Source organism: Lepidochelys kempii, chromosome 4, assembly GCF_965140265.1.
Source record: "Lepidochelys kempii isolate rLepKem1 chromosome 4, rLepKem1.hap2, whole genome shotgun sequence".
Classification (NCBI taxonomy): domain Eukaryota; kingdom Metazoa; phylum Chordata; order Testudines; family Cheloniidae; genus Lepidochelys; species Lepidochelys kempii.
This window is the reverse complement of record NC_133259.1, coordinates 110,150,949-110,167,263: the sequence shown is the minus strand read 5'-3', so window position 1 is coordinate 110,167,263 and position 16,315 is coordinate 110,150,949. Positions and strand designations below refer to the sequence as shown.

At 44.9% G+C, this 16,315-nt stretch overlaps 2 protein-coding genes across 4 annotated transcripts in view; one reads left to right on the top strand and one right to left on the bottom strand.

Moving 5' to 3' along the window:
• The first annotated feature begins 552 nt into the window (after window positions 1-552).
• MED28 (mediator complex subunit 28) lies at window positions 553-12,283 on the top strand. 2 transcript variants are annotated; one of them, XM_073342438.1, is made up of 4 exons: window positions 553-770; window positions 1,659-1,725; window positions 4,067-4,179; window positions 4,955-8,573. In XM_073342438.1, the coding sequence occupies exons 1-4, from the start codon at window positions 609-611 to the stop codon at window positions 5,150-5,152; spliced, it is 540 nt and encodes a 179-aa protein (XP_073198539.1). In that variant the 5' UTR covers window positions 553-608; the 3' UTR covers window positions 5,153-8,573. The 2 variants fall into 2 exon arrangements, with proteins under 2 accessions (XP_073198539.1, XP_073198538.1); XM_073342437.1 differs by lacking the exons at window positions 553-770; window positions 1,659-1,725; window positions 4,955-8,573 and adding an exon at window positions 10,009-12,283 and having other exon boundaries at window positions 4,095-4,179.
• A 2,407-nt stretch (window positions 12,284-14,690) lies between these two features.
• Window positions 14,691-16,315, bottom strand: part of FAM184B (family with sequence similarity 184 member B) — a 92,993-nt gene continuing 91,368 nt past the window's right edge. For both annotated transcript variants that reach the window (XM_073342435.1, XM_073342436.1), the window contains exons 17-18: window positions 15,907-16,109; window positions 14,691-15,489 (exon numbers count right to left, since the gene is read on the bottom strand). In XM_073342435.1, the coding sequence (XP_073198536.1) occupies window positions 15,399-15,489; window positions 15,907-16,109 (294 nt within the window). In that variant the 3' untranslated portion in view covers window positions 14,691-15,398. The remainder of the gene's footprint in view (window positions 15,490-15,906; window positions 16,110-16,315) is intronic.

Here is a 16,315-nt window from a genome sequence, read left to right as displayed (position 1 = left end):
TTCTATCCTCCGGGGCCGGGGGTTGTGTATGTGACTGCCAGGACGTGGGAAAACCTGTACCCCTGTTGGGTGACGATGCAATAGGGTTGCCAGCTTTGGTCAGATATTGATTCCTGGAGGTTTCATCACATGACCTCTTTAATTAAAGATTAATCTTTAATTCCTGGAGACTCCAGGGCAATCCTGGAGAAGTGGCAACCCGGCGATACAAGGAAGCTGGGGTGGCCTTCAGAGGGCCAGCGAGCTGCTGCCTCCCTGTGGAGAGAGGCCAACGAGCGCGGGGCTGCCTGCAGCCATCGCAGCTCCGGGGGCTCCGTTCAGCCGTAGGGGCAGAGGTCGACTCCGTGGGCCTGCAACCCCCGGCAGCCTCGGGGCTTGTTCTTCGTTCCTGTCAGGACGGGGGCCTGAGCCAGCAGCTGCCGCCGGCCGGGGCAGCTCCCTGGCGCTGGGCCCCTGGCCCGCCGCAGCCCCGCCCCCCAGGGCCGGCGCGCGAGGGCGACGCTGCCGTGCAGGCCACGCCCACCTCCGCGGAGCCCCGGGCGTCGGCACCGCGGCGTCTCCCGTCCCCTCCGCCGCGCAGGCGCAGTTCGCTCTCGGGGCGGCGCGTCATGGCGGCGGCTCTGAGCGGGATGTTTACAAACCAGCCGTCAGGGCCGCCTCCCCCTCCGCTCCCTCCCGGCGGCCCCGGCCAGGCTGGTCTCCTCCCGGCCGCCGCGGGACCGCGCAACCCCAACAGCACCCTGGTGGACGAGCTAGAAGCTTCCTTTGAGGTTGGGGGGGAGCTCAGGGACTGGGGGGCTCAGGGTCGCGAGGGGGAGGCAGAGGCTCCGGGAGGTTCGGGGCCGGGGGGGGGGGAGAGGAGGCAGAGGGAGGTTCGGGGGGAGGCAGAGGGGCTGGGGGAGGTTCGGGGCGGGGGGTGGTGGGGGGAGGCAGAGGGGCTGGGGGAGGTTCGGGGCGGGGGGTGGTGGGGGGAGGCAGAGGGGTGGGGGGAGGCAGAGGGGCGGGGGGCGGTTCGGGGCGGGGGGTGGTGGGGGGAGGCAGAGGGGCGGGGGGCGGTTCGGGGCGGGGGGTGGTGGGGGGAGGCAGAGGGGCGGGGGGCGGTTCGGGGCGGGGGGTGGTGGGGGGAGGCAGAGGGGCGGGGGGCGGTTCGGGGCGGGGGGTGGTGGGGGGAGGCAGAGGGGCGGGGGGAGGTTCGGGGCGGGGGGTGGTGGGGGGAGGCAGAGGGGCGGGGGGCGGTTCGGGGCGGGGGGTGGTGGGGGGAGGCAGAGGGGCTGGGGGAGGTTCGGGGCGGGGGGTGGTGGGGGGAGGCAGAGGGGCTGGGGGAGGTTCGGGGCGGGGGGTGGTGGGGGGAGGCAGAGGGGCGGGGGGCGGTTCGGGGCGGGGGGTGGTGGGGGGAGGCAGAGGGGCGGGGGGCGGTTCGGGGCGGGGGGTGGTGGGGGGAGGCAGAGGGGCTGGGGGAGGCATACAGGGCTGAGGATTTTGGGGGGAATGAACCTGCATGAAGCAGTGTGCGCTGACTTTCTGCCTCCCTGGTCCACTCTTGCCATTTGCAAGGGCTGTTGACGAGTGGCGGCTGGCTGGCTGTCTTTGCATGACATGTGCATAAGGTGCCTGGTTTCTCCTTTAAAACAAGTATCTCTATTTTCCCAATCATCTAGGCTTGCTTTGCTTCACTTGTGAGTCAGGATTATGTGAATGGCACAGATCAGGAAGAAATTAGAACTGGTAAGAGCCTGCCAGTATTTTGTTCTGGCTATAACAGGGTTGGCACGTTGGGTTCGTTAAAAAGATACTGTTAAGTTATCTGTGCTAATTTTTAAACTACAAACCTTCTAATTTCCTACACATAATCTCAGGAACCTGTGCATTTATAGGGTCTATCTACACTAGGGAATCTATAAAAAATTTTTATCACTGTCAATATATTTTGAGCTTCACTGGTCTATGCTAATTTGGAAGCAGTAGTGGAGAGAGCCCAGTGTCTGCTGCCACTGTTCTAAATACTATGTCATCTCACCCTATTAACATCGGTCTTTTTTAAAAGTATTTAGGTAGTCATGTGCCTAGTGGGATTTTCAAAAACACATAACTCTCAGAGTTAGGCACCTAGGCACTACTGAAAATCTGCCCAACGTGCTTAACATATCATCAGCAAGTTATGTGTCGTTTATGGTAGAGATCCAAATGTGGCTAATCCAATGGGGCTGAACCAGTGTTAACAATTACAAGAATTTTTGAAAAATGTTCCTAGTATAGCCACAGCCTTGTGGAATTTTTCACGACTATTATAGTTAGCTGGCAATGGGAGAGCGAATCCCACTGAAGCATTTGGTTTGTAAAACAGATAAGCCTCATGAATTACAGTGACTGAGCAAAAAGGTTAGGGAGGAAAGGAGAACCTGGGTTCTGCTTACCTTGACAATATCTTTTTTAAAAAAATCTTTCTTTTGCACTCAAAGCTATGTGACTGGGAGGAATATATTCTAGTGGATTGCTGTTCTGCTCATGCAATGGCAGCATTAGAAGCCAACTTCTAATTCTGGAATCCCTGTTGTTTATAGTAGCTTATAAAGTAGAAAAAGGCCTGGGTAAAATGTTCAGAAGTCTTATTGAAAATGAAAGGGATTTAAGAATTGAAGTCCCATTTTCGAAAGTGACTTACGAGCTTTTGAAAACTCTAGCTCCTTGTTCTCTTTTCAGATATCAGGTTATACTTATGGACTAAGTTCTCTCTAAGCTGCGCATCTGCACAGTAGCCTATTAAGTGCTGCGTAGGTGCTCAGGGCTGCAGCTGGGAGAGATCCCAGCCCTGGACCTGCCATGGCAGAGAGGGATATCTCTCCTCACTGGCTCCATCCCCGGACTGGTCGTGGGAGAGGCGCCCCTTCCCCAGACCAGCCACAACTGGGGAAGAGGCACCCCCTTTCCTCCCCCTCCCCCCCGGACCCAATCAACCCCAGCCCTGCTGAGGCAGAGGTGCCTATCCCTTGGCCCCAGCCCCGGAGCTGCCGCAGCAGGGAGAGATGCTCTCCCCCAGCTCCGGAGCTGCTGCGGTTGGGGGAGAGGTGCTTCTGCGGGCAGAGAGAGCTGGGGGGAGTCCTCTCTCCCCGCTGTAGCCCTGGGGCAGCCTGCACTCCAAACCCCTCATCCCCAGCCCCACCCCAGGGCCTTCACCCCTAATTGGAGCCCTCACACCCCAGAGCCCAACCCTCTGACCCAGCCCATAGCCTCTCATCCCTGACCCCACCCCTGAGACTGCACCCCCAGCAAGAGCCCTCACCCTCCCACACTCTGAACCCCACCCCCACCACATGAATTTTGTTATGTGCACCAATATGGAGGTGATGTGTTCATTCTGCACATGAGTGGGAAAAATTAGAGGGAAAACTGCTTTTGGACTATGCTGGAATGAAGAAAACTCTTGCACTGGATAACTAAATAAATTTTATAAGAGTCGTTAACAAATATGCCTTTTTGAGTACTGTTCGTCTATTCTAAACATTACTGTAGGGTTTTGTGCAGTGATCTTGCTACATGGGAATACACTGAAATGTTACTTAATGTATTTGCATTCAGTACCCACAGAAGTGATTTTCTGTTCATTTGTATACTTGGGTTTTGAGGCCCTTTGTCGTTAGAGAAGTTTTAATTAACCTTTTGCAGTGAAACGGGAAGTGACCGTATTCTTTTCCACATCTTACAGAATATTGATTGTAACTTGGTTACTATTAAAAAAGAGGCATGCCCCTTTGAGCTTGCAGAAGTAAAGGTCTGTGGGGGGATATCTATAGATATATTTAGTCAATTTACTTTCCATTATTTAGGGACTTCAGATTTTAAAAATACAGGCCACTAAAAATACAGAGCTTTACAATCAAGTTTTTGGATTTACTTTCTTAAATGTCTTTTGTAAAAAGCTGTAGATTAGCTTTTAAATATTGAACACGCGGCTACTTGGACAAAGAGGCTAATGTACATTAACTAATTTCCTTCTATGGATGTTGTTAAACTAATCTGGTCTTTGATTTCTTTATCTTTCAAATCTTGTTATATTTCTGTATTTTAGGTGTTGATCAATGTATCCAGAAATTTCTGGATGTTGCAAGACAAACAGAATGTTTTTTCCTACAAAAAAGATTACATCTGTCTGTCCAGAAACCAGAGCTAGTTATTAAAGAGGTAGGAGATTACCATCTTTTTATCTACTTACTTGACCTGTGACAACTTTAATTTGTTCCTTTCTTTTAAGACTAAGGGTGTATTTCTTTTGTTACATGATAGTACAGAGAATCTGAGACAAGTAGCATATTTGATCAAGAAATGTAGTTTTTGTTCAGTGGAACATTTCTCTTCTTTCTCCATCTGCAAGCATACTGGATTTTTAAAATTTATTCCCATTTATGCTAGTTTTCCTAACTGTCCTACCATTATTATTTATATGGCTACATTAATACTACAAGTGTGCCGTGCAAACAAGCAGGTCTCTTTCCTGAAGATCCTAGAACCTAAAGGTACAAATAGGTGCAATGCAGCACAGAACAAACAATGGTTGATTTTAATTAGCTTATTGCCCTGTCCCTATAAGTTTGTAGAGCTCACCTGGATCATTCTCAGTAGCTCTTTACAGCACGTAAGAAAATCTGGATATAGATATGCCCCTTTGAGGGAACAGACCAGTTAGTCAAATTTGGATGTGCAGAGGGTAGACCTCTTTCTGAATTACATGCGGGGTATGGAAACAGAGACCTGGTACACTCAAGTAGAATGTATATCATGGAAGGGAGTAGCCAAATTATTCTATCTCCAGTTCAGCCACTTCTCATAGTAAGTTGTTTTCACTCTGAGAATTGTCCATTCTTTCATAGGAACTGTAATAGTTAAAATGAGTTTACAATGTAATCTTTTTACAAGGAAAATAAGTCATTAATTAATTCAAGATGTCTATCAACTGCAGGATGTTTCAGAATTGAAAAATGAATTACAGCGGAAAGAAGCACTAATTCAGAAGCATTTGGGTAAACTGCGTCACTGGCAGCAGGTTCTAGAAGACATGAATGTGCAACACAAAAAACCTGCAGAAATGCCTCAAGGACCATTAGCTTATCTAGAACAGGCTTCTGCTAATATTCCTGCACCCATGAAGCAAACATGATTAAGAAAGATGTTTGAATTTAGATCTTTGAGTAGTATTTTAACTTAAAGTGAAATGGAATATTGAACTTTCTACCTTGTATAATATGTGATGTAATTTGTAGTATAAACATAAATAGTGTTTTACTACGACCGTGGGACACAACTAAGCATAAAATAAATGGGGAAGAATCTGTAGTTTTTTAACTTTTTATCAAAGTATGGATTGGTTTTACATTCAAACTGAACAAATGCTCATGTATGTCTTATCTTGTAGTCACAATACACTTGCATAGAATATGCTAAACCCCCCTCCTATTACTTGGGGAAACTGACAGAGAAGTCCTAATGAAGCTAAAGTCCAGTTAAGGCACTGTTGATCTAGAAGTACTTGCAGAGTTTATTTGTTCATCTCAAGTGTAGCCTTGTATACAGTTTTCACTGTGAGTGTTTCTAATCATGTCACATCCTAAGATTCTGGAGAAATAGTGCAGACTTCTTATTGCTGAGACTGATTGGTCAAATAAATCAAAACAAGGATTTTCTGTTGAGCACTGCTACTATCTGTGACTTAGGCACTTGTCTTCGCTAGGAGTGGGGGAGAATGTATTTTAAATGTGTTTTAAAAAGTACATCTCTTTTCCTAGTGTAGACATGGCAAGAAAGAGCTGATGGGATGTTGGTGCTAATGGGAAATGCTCTGGCATCTGATGCTTTTAAAATCTTGTAGGAGAGCTTCCTGTTGGAAAGGGATGTGGTTAATATTTCCCAGTCATCCTCCATCTAAGCATAATGCCTGGCATTTTCTACCCTTTCCATTGCCTGTTTCTACAAATGTATGGTGCCTTCTTTTCCTCCTGAAACTATACCCACTCAGTTTAAGGGTTTGGCACCTTGGGAGAACGTTGTTGGCTTTCCTCATCAAAGCAGATTTAGCTGAAGTAGCTAGAAATTGAGTGTTATCAGTTTCAGGCTGCTGCAGCTGCCATGGAAAGCGAGTGGAGAAGTACTGCCTGATTGTGTACTATGTGGCTAATTACCTGAGGCTTTGTAAGTGAGGGAACCAGACAGCTTGTCTGCTCTGTGCTTGCCATTGTGCTCTGAGAGCACAGTGCAGGAGAGAATGTAAACTAAGGGCATGGCTACACTTGCACATGTAGAGTGCTTTGAGTTAAACCAGCCTTCGGAGAGCGCAGTAGGGAAAGCGCTGCCGTCTGTCCACACTGACCGCTTCAAGCGCACTGTTCAAGCAGCACTTGCAGTGGCATTGGGAGCAGTGCATTATGGGCAGCTATCCCAACATGCAAGTGACTGCAACGTGCTTTTCAAATGGGGTGGGGTGGAGTGTGACAGGGAGTGTGTTGTTCAGACAGCAGCAGACCACCCCCCCAACACCCCTCTCTCTCTCTCTCTCTCACACAGCATTCCACACTAATGGCTTGCTTTGTCTCGGAGCAGATAAGCAGCCAGCTGTCAGAAACGGAGCTTTCAAAGGGCATAGTCACATTCCTACAATGATTCAAAAACAATGACAAGAGTGGCCACTTGACTTAAGAGGAGTATGGGACGTTTCTGGAGGCTGATCAGAGCACAGTAATGCAACACCTCATTCGTGCTGGTGCTGCGGCGCTCCAGCAGGGGCGCAGCAAATGTTATTCCACTCGCTGAGGTGGAGTACCAGCAGCTCTGTAGCCACGGAGTCAGAGCGCTCTAGGTGCCTTGCCAGTGTGGACAGGTAGTGAGCTAGTGTGCCTGGGCCTCCTTTATTGCGCTGTAACTCGCAAGTGTAGCCAAGCCCTCAAACTCCCTTTAGAGAGTAGGTTTAAATTAACTTCACTCTGCTGTAAGTGGAGAGAAGCTGCAATGCAGGAGAAACTACTCCCAACTTCTGGAGCTAAATATTCTCTCAAAGCCTCTCTTCGAACCACTGACTTAAGGAAACCATCTGCTTGACTTGGACAGTACTTGAAGTTTCTCATTTTCCTGTAGAGACAGTCACCTATTTTCACACAAGGAATGGGAAGGCTGCCACAAAGTCAGTCAGTAACAAACTCCCCTTGATTGCTGCAAGTACAGGACTTGAGTTACATGATGATTACTTTTTAAATTAACTCAATCTGTCTAGGCATGTACATCGCACTTAACTACTGTGTCCATTTTTGTCTGCACCTGTGAAATGAGAAAGGGAACTCCCTCAGTGGAAAAAGGCTTTTATCGACCTGAAAATGGCTGAATGATAAGAATCGAAGTCGATAATGTCTGTCCTTTGTGGGGGTTTTGAGTGGTTTTACTGCTATTCCTCATAAGGCTTCTAGTTGTTCATTGGACTCAGATTTTGAAAAGATTTTTTTTCACCTTAAAAAGCTCATTTTGCTCTTGCATCTCTCAATACATGCACTACTACTCCAATTTATTAACTAGTAGCTCTTTCATTGCTGATCATTTTAGCAGAAACATCCTAAAATATTGATTCTTCAGTCCCGAACCCTCCCCCCAATTCCCACCTACTCAACTACCAGATATGTTGCTCTACTCATAATACTTGTAGCTATGTATTGTAAGTACAAAAAATAGTTGGCTTATTAAAACCCAAAAATATGGCCTTACAGGATTGGGCAGTAGCATATGCTGCCAAGACTGGCTGTGGGAGAGACCTCTGTGCTTTAGGTTTTTAAATGAGAGCAAGCTTTTGCCACATGGTCTGGTACTGCAATCATTTTTGTCACAGGTTGTCAATCTACTCTTGGATGCCATACAAAATGTCTCCCTTACTAGACAGAAAAAGCTTTTTGCACTGTTCGTAGATTTTCTAAAGGGTTGCTTGTGGAAAACTAAGCCTTCTGGATATTACACGGAGATTTGGGGGAGGGACTGGAGTTAGACTTTCCATAGGAAGAGGTCAACGAGAAGAAACAAAAAAGTGTGGTAGCAGTCTAAAATTCACTCAGTGTTTCTGGCAGATTTGTTTGCTACTGTAGCTCTCCCACTTTGCCATGTTGACAGGCCTAGTCTATGTTTTCCTTTAGAAAATCCTGAGGTTCGGCAGTTTCCCCCTCAGTAAAATGGGGATAATGCTGACCATCTTTGTAAAGCGCTTTGAGCTCTACTGAAGGGAAGCACTATATGAGCTATGTATTAACCTTAACTAACTTTCAAAGAATGTTGTCTTATGAAAGACAGTTGCTATGGCTTCTGAATATTGGATAGCCAGAAATTTAAAATATTTGGTGATATTGGCACCACAAATTACACACTAAAGTAGAAAGGGGAATACTTATAAAATTGGAAAGCAATGGTCACCCTTTAAATCAAGAATAGAGATCACTATGGGATTATCTGTCTGCAAAGGCAACCTTGTAAAGATGGGACCACTGTACCAGAAGGAAAATAATTGTGTATAAAATATGTATACTGCTAATTTGATTAAACTAATTGAAGTACAACTTGGCCTGATGTATGACATTATAAAGAAGGATTTTGAAGATGAGAAGTTTCAAATGCACTGATTAACAGACCTTAGCAAATCTTGAAGTTATGTATAAAGTGTACTATGTGAGGGTGCAAAAACCTCCTACTTAAATGAAGCCAGATGGTACATGCTGTGAGATGAAAAATGTAGAAATTTTAAAAATCTTTCCAGACAGAACAGTAGACTGTTTCTAGCAAAAGTTGATGTAGAATCCTAATAAGTCATAGCTTTGAGTATACTAAAGCATCCAGGTGATTGGTGGCGAGAGTTCAGAGTGCGAATGACTCACACTGGAGGCTGCTGTAGGGTTAGAGTATTAACTGGTAACCAGTTCAACAATTAACTTGCATGGTATGGAAATGGACGTTTTTTTCATTTTATGGCTTTTCAAAATTGGGTATTTCTGCTTTGCAATAGCTGGAATGAATATATGAGCAGAAAGAGACAAAATGAGTGCGGTAATATCTTTTATTGGACCAACTGGTGAAAGAGACAAGCTTTCAAGCTTACACAATGGTCATCTTTAGGTCCAGTAAAAAAAGATTACCTAACCCCTCACCCACCCCACCCCACCCCAAGTCTGTCTAATATCTTGGGAGGGGAGTGCTTCTGTTGCCTGTGGCCAGTGTAGTTGGGGAGCTGACCCATGGCAGGCGGAGACAAGGCTTGCTCACACTAAGGGCAGTTGGTAGCAAGGTGGCCTCACTGCCCTGGGTACCCAGCATAGCATGAACGTAGAATATTCACAATTATCTAGGGGTCACAGTGGATCACAAGCTAAATATGAGTCAACAGTGTAACCCTGTTGCAAAAAAAGCCAGCATCGTTCTGGGATATATTAGCAGGCATATTGTAAGCAAGGTACGATATTGTAAGCAAGTAATTCTTCCGCTCTACTCCACGCTGATTAGACCTCAACTGGAGTATTGTGTCCAGTTCTGGGCACCACATTTCAGAAGAGATGTGAACAAATTGGAGAAAGTCCAGAGAAGAGCAACAAAAATGATTAAAGATCTAGAAAATGTGACCTATGGGGGAAGATTGGAAAAATTGGGTTCGTTTAGTCTGGAGAAGAGAAGACTGAGAGGGGACATGATGACAGTTTTCAAGTACATAAAAGGTTGCTCCAAGGAGGAGGGAGAAAAATTGTTGTTCTTAACCTCTGAGGCTAAGACAAGACACAATGGCTTAAATTGCAGCAAGGGCAGTTTAGGTTGGACATTAGGAAAAACTTCCTGTCAGGGTGGTTAAGAACTGGAATAAATTGCCTAGGGACATTGTAGAATCTCCATCATTGGGGATTTTTAAGAGCAGATTGGACAAACACCTGTCAGGGATCGTCTAGATATACTTAGTCCTGCCATAGTGCCATATTACCATATTAATTCTCTAAAGCCCTTTTATTCCAGAGAATTAAAGGTTTGTCAGTTTACAGCCCAGGGAGGAGATGACACAGAGTGGCCTGAAGGTGTCTACTACGAAGGGAAAAGTGCTGGTGGTGTGGAAGAGGTGAACCTCTCCATGACCCTTGGGCGTATGCAGCGACAGCAGATCCAGGAGCTGTGCACTAGCTACGCGCCAACGTTCTCAGCCACCCCAGGACTGACTGAACGGGCATACCACTCCATTGACACAGGTAATGCTCACCCAAGTAGGGTCCAACCTTACCGGGTGTCTCCTCAAGCTAAAACTGCTATAGAACGGGAGATCCAGGATATCTTACAGATGGGTGTAATCTGCCCCTCTGAAAGTGCATGGGCATCTCCAGTGGTTCTAGTTCCCAAACCAGATAGGGAAATACGTTTTTGCGTGGACTACCGTAAGCTAAATGCTGTAACTCGCCCAGACAACTATCCAATGCCATGCACAGATGAACTATTAGAGAAACTGGGACGGGACCAGTTCATCTCTACCTTGGACTTAACCAAGGGATACTGGCAGGTACTGCTAGATGAATCTGCCAAGGAAAGGTCAGCCTTCACCACACATCTTGGGCTGTATGAATTTAATGTACTCCCTTTCGGGCTGCGAAATGCACCCGCCACCTTCCAAAGACTTGTAGATGGTCTCCTAGCGGGATTAGGAGAATATGCAGTCGCCTACTTTGACGATGTGGCCATATTTTCGGATTCCTGGGCAGACCACCTGGAACATCTACAAAAAGTCCTTGAGCGCATAAGGGAGGCAGGACTAACTGTTAAGGCTAAGAAGTGTCAAATAGGCCTAAACAGAGTGACTTACCTTGGACACCAGGTGGGTCAAGGAACTATCAGCCCCCTACAGGCCAAAGTGGATGCCATCCAAAAGTGGCCTGTCCCAAAGTCAAAGAAACAGGTTCAATCCTTCTTAGGCTTGACCGGTTATTACAGACTATTTGTACCGCACTACAGCCAAATCGCCGCCCCACTGACAGACCTAACCAAAAAGAAACAGCCAAATGCTGTTCAGTGGACCGAAAAGTGTCAGAAGGCCTTTAACAAGCTTAAAGCGACACTCATGTCTGATCCTGTACTAAGGGCCCCAGACTTTGACAAACCGTTCCTAGTAACCACAGATGCGTCTGAGCGTGGTGTGGGAGCAGTTTTAATGCAGAAAGGACCTGATCAAGAATTCCACCCTGTAGTGTTTCTCAGCAAAAAACTGTCTGAGAGGGAAAGCAACTGGTCGGTCACTGAAAAAGAATGTTACGCCATTGTCTACGCTCTGGAAAAGCTACGCCCATATGTTTGGGGACGGCGTTTCCACCTGCAAACCGACCATGCTGCACTGAAGTGGCTTCACACCGTCAAAGAAACTAACAAAAAACTTCTTCGGTGGAGTTTAGCTCTCCAAGATTTTGATTTCGACATCCAACACATCTCAGGAGCTTCTAACAAAGTGGCTGATGCACTGTCCCGTGAAAGTTTCCCAGAATCAACTGGTTAAAATTGTCCTTGAGATGTAGAAAATATTGTTAGTCTTTATGTACTTGATAGTATATTTAGAGATGCATGTGTCTTATTAACTCTGTTTTTCCTAGAGCTCCAGGAAGAAATCCCAGCCAGTGTTTCACCCTAGCTGAGATTTGGGGGGGCGTGTCATAAATATAAAGGGAAGGGTAAACCCCTTTGAAATCCCTCCTGGCCAGGGGAAAGCTCCTCTCACCTGTAAAGGGTTAAGAAGCTAAAGGTAACCTCGCTGGCACCTGACCAAAATGACCAATGAGGAGACAAGATACTTTCAAAAGCTGGGAGGAGGGAGAGAAACAAAGGGTCTGTGGGTCTGTCTATATTCTGTCTTTGCCGGTGATAGACCAGGAATGGAGTCTTAGAACTTTTAGTAAGTAATCTAGCTAGGTACGTGTTAGATTATGATTTCTTTAAATGGCTGAGAAAAGAACTGTGCTGAATAGAATAACTATTTCTGTCTGTGTATCTTTTTTGTAACTTAAGGTTTTGCCTAGAGGGGTTCTCTATGTTTTGAATCTAATTACCCTGTAAGATATCTACCATCCTGATTTTACAGGGGGGATTTCTTTATTTCTGTTTACTTCTATTTCTATTAAAAGTCTTCTTGTAAGAAAACTGAATGCTTTTTCATTGTTCTCAGATCCAAGGGTTTGGGTCTGTGGTCACCTATGCAAATTGGTGAGGCTTTTTATCCAATATTTCCCAGGAAAGGGGGGGGGTGCAAGTGTTGGGAGGATTGCTCATTGTTCTTAAGATCCAAGGGTCTGGGTCTGTAGTCACCTAGGCAAATTGGTGAGGCTTTTTACCAAACCTTGTCCAGGAAGTGGGGTGCAAGGTTTTGGGAAGTATTTTGGGGGGAACGACATGTCCAAACAGCTCTTCCCCAGTAACCAGTATTAGTTTGGTGGTGGTAGCGGCCAATCCAAGGACGACGGGTGGAATGTTTTGACCTAAGCTGGTAAAGATAAGCTTAGGAGGTTTTTCATGCAGGTCCCCACATCTGTACCCTATAGTTCAGAGTGGGGAAGGAACCTTGACAACACCTAAAACCTCCATACATTCAGAGTAAGTACTAGCTCTCTCACAAATTTTTCCAGCAATCTGCCATTCTTCTGTTTTGGAGGAATCCCCTCTAACCATGAGAGGAGAGTTCAGTCCCTGGCTTATTTAGTCCTTTAAACTCTGTGCCAACACAGTTGTCAATTAGTGTCATTAGTGGTGGTGGTTTTTGTGTGATGGACAACTTCCCACTGCGACCTGGACTAAGATCATCAACTCATTTCACATAAAGAAAAGGAGTACTTGTGGCACCTTATAGACTAACCAATTTATTTGAGCATAAGCTTTCGTGAGCTACAGCTCACTTAAGTCACCCAGTCTTCATCCTAAAGTAACAAATTTCCACTACCATTAACCTGGGATTGATTCAAATTTACAACCTACAGATGAAAGTCCCTTTATTCCACATCCAACCCCATAAAACAAGTAGTGCCATTCACACTAATCTAGCCTACCTTTTATCTTTCCTAATGACCATGCTTAAGATACATCCCTTGAAAGGGTAAATTGCTCTGGTTTCTAATACACTTCATTTTTTTCATTATTATATAATTGTGGTTTCAGGCTACTGTATTTTGTATTGCCATCCTAAATCATAATTTATGCCCCCTTGTATGTTCTCTCATTGTTCTCTCTTCCTACAGAGGGCAGGACAGGAGACAATGGGTTCAAATTGCAGCACAGAAGTTTTAGATTAAATCTCAGGAGAAACTTCCTAACTGTAAGGACAGTAAGACAAAAGAACAGATTGCCTAGGGAGGTTGTGAACGTTCCTTCACTGGAGGATTTCAAAAAGAGGCTGGATAGTCATCTGTCTTGGATGGTTTAGACCAGTGGTCCCCAACCTTTCTGTGGGAATAGCATATTCCTATTCCCAACAGACTGTGGCGGGCGCCAAACACCCCGCTGCCGAAATGCAGCCGAGAAGCAGCAGCGGAAAGAAGCGTCGCCGCTGAAATGCTGCCAAGAAATGGCAATGCTTCTCGGTGGCATTTCGGCAGCCAGTTCTCAGGTGGCCGCGCTCAGCAGCGGCATTTTGGGGGTGCGGTGTCCTGCAGGCGCACACAACTGCCCCAGCAGGCGCCATTGCGCCCGCGGGCACTGCGTTGGGGACCCCTGGTTTAGACACAACAAATCCTACATCCTGGCACGGGGTTAGACTAGATGACCTTTGCGGTCCCTTCTAACCATATGGTTCTATGATTCTATTTCCATCATTTGCTTAGGAAATTAATAAATGGATAGCTGAGAATAACATCTTGCATATTGTCCATAAGCAAAATGTATCTAATTGTTCATTATAAACAATGTAGCTTTATTTAGATCAGAACCACACCTATTAAGTCCTTCAGTTCAGTCATAGGACAATAGAATTTATGTGAAACATTTTGTCATGAAAAATGGTATAATTTGAGTTATCACTGTCAGAGACAGATACTTCTCAGATACTTCCTGCACACCGTTTTTTTAACTTCATTCTTAGTAGTATTGTTATAGTCTAGGCCAGGAACCTAGTCATGGACCCGGACCCTACGGTGTTAGCTGCTGTACAAACACAGAACAGAGTAAATAGCCCTTCTGTAATTTCCTCCTTTTGTTACCAAACATTCTGTCCGTAAACTAAATTGTCTTGAATCCCTTTCAGAACCAAACTACTTGTTTCCAAACAACAATAGGCTAACAGAGCAGAAGTCCTGGAGGCTGGTGGGCGTTTCAGTAGTAGGCTCTCAGATGTGGAACTCCTTGCTATCCAAGATCAGGGTGAGACACAGCTATGCCAGCTTCAGGGCGGTAATTTACTGTAAAATGCACATTTCTTTATGCAAATCTTCCCTCAGAATGATGAGCAACAGCAATCAAGAATGACCCACTTAAAAAAGCAGTGTAAGATGTGGATAATTGGGTCCTCCCAGTGGATTGATGTACCTGGTGCTTAGATACCAGAGGTAGACATATTGAAGATACACATGGATGGAATGTACTGAATACCCATCTTTCATAAACTTGAAACTTTATGAATTGTACACAGTCTGGTTCAAAATTCTGCATCATGAATTAAAGTGTAAAACATTAACTTGATCTGTAAGCAAATATTTTATTAATATTCATAATTGAATGTTATCCTGAATTTTCCAGACTGATCCTTAAATATGTTTAATGAGAATGACGTAATGAGCTGTCTATACAACTGTAAAAGGGATACTTCCCTATTCTAATTATATTAATCATTCTAAAGCACCTTGCAGACATTGTCTCTCAGTATACCGTACAACAAATTTAAAACAACTACCAGATTAAACAAACACCCTGTAAAGGTAATTCCTGTCGATTTATTTTATTTGAATATTAAACAGCAAAAAAAAAAGGGAAAAGAAAGCATGGGATGTAATAAATATGAAATTATATATGATTTATATGAAAACATGCACAAAATAAAGTTAAGGTGTTTTCTTAAAAGAGAGCCGGACAGGAGTCACTGGGGAACAAATTCAGCATTCTGCCTGTGAAATGGTTCCTATCTTGATATGAAAGACTCTTCCTGTGCTATTGAGATGACAACATACCCATAATTTTTCACTTAACCTGCCTTCATTTTTACAATAATAATAATATATATTTCTAAGGCGCTCACCCTCTAATCCCATAGTATCTGGATGCCAAGAACACTTAGATTCCTAGTCAGCTGTGTGCCGCTCAATTTTTTTTCCAGTCCGTACCCTGATTAAACATTTCACAGGAGCGTGTGAAATTATCTGAGGTCATCTTTCTGAGTACTCTGGAAATAATTGGTTTTAGAATGAAAAATACTTAGTAAACCATTCCTGATGCTGAGGGTCTTGTTTCTGGTCATCTTTGGTTATGGGTGCTTCGTTGCCTTGTGTCCTGTGCAAAGAGACAAATACTACCATTACTCAGAAATCTTTTTTTTTGGGGGGGGGGGGGGGGGAGAGAAAGGCTACTTTGTTGCTCAAATTCTTCTGGAAATAACCAAAAATATTTGAACTACTAAACATCCTGGAATGGATGGAGCTATGTCCCTGTGAGCTGGAAGAGGCCAGGTGCAACCCTCACCAGTATCACTTGTGCCATATTGAATTTCAATTGCAAGCTCTGCCAGGCAGAGACAATGGTCCAGATCCTGCAGTGAGCTGTGTATGTGTGCGTGCAGAATTTTGGACCTATAGCTTTTTTATTTTATTTTATTTTTATTTTTTTGTGGTACCTAGCACTGTCTTGGTGCTTGAAAAATGCTAAATACTAATTAGTTCATAATCAAGTTTCTACAAAGTGCACATTTACCTTGAGGCCTGGTTACTGTCTGACGACTGTCCTGATGGATAGCTGGCCCTGATGCAGCCAGCACTCTGGTCTAAGCTTGTCGATTTAGTTATTGGAGGGGAATTTCTCTTTGATCTCAAGTCACAGCTCAAAAAGTTCTTTGCGTAGGAGGCTAAATTCGGAACACTGACAACACGGCTTGGCACCTCGTTCAGTTTCTTCTGCTTTTATTGTGGGAACAGAAATGTATATTATGCACACATTCTTACACACGGATGGTACTATAAACACTACATATGCTCATTTCAAAACAGTATAGGCCAAATTCATCCCTGGGCCAATTCCATGGATTTCAGTTATTGTTGCAGGTAATCTGGGTGTCTCATATTGGGCACCCAAAAATGGATGCTCCCAAAACTAATAGCTACTT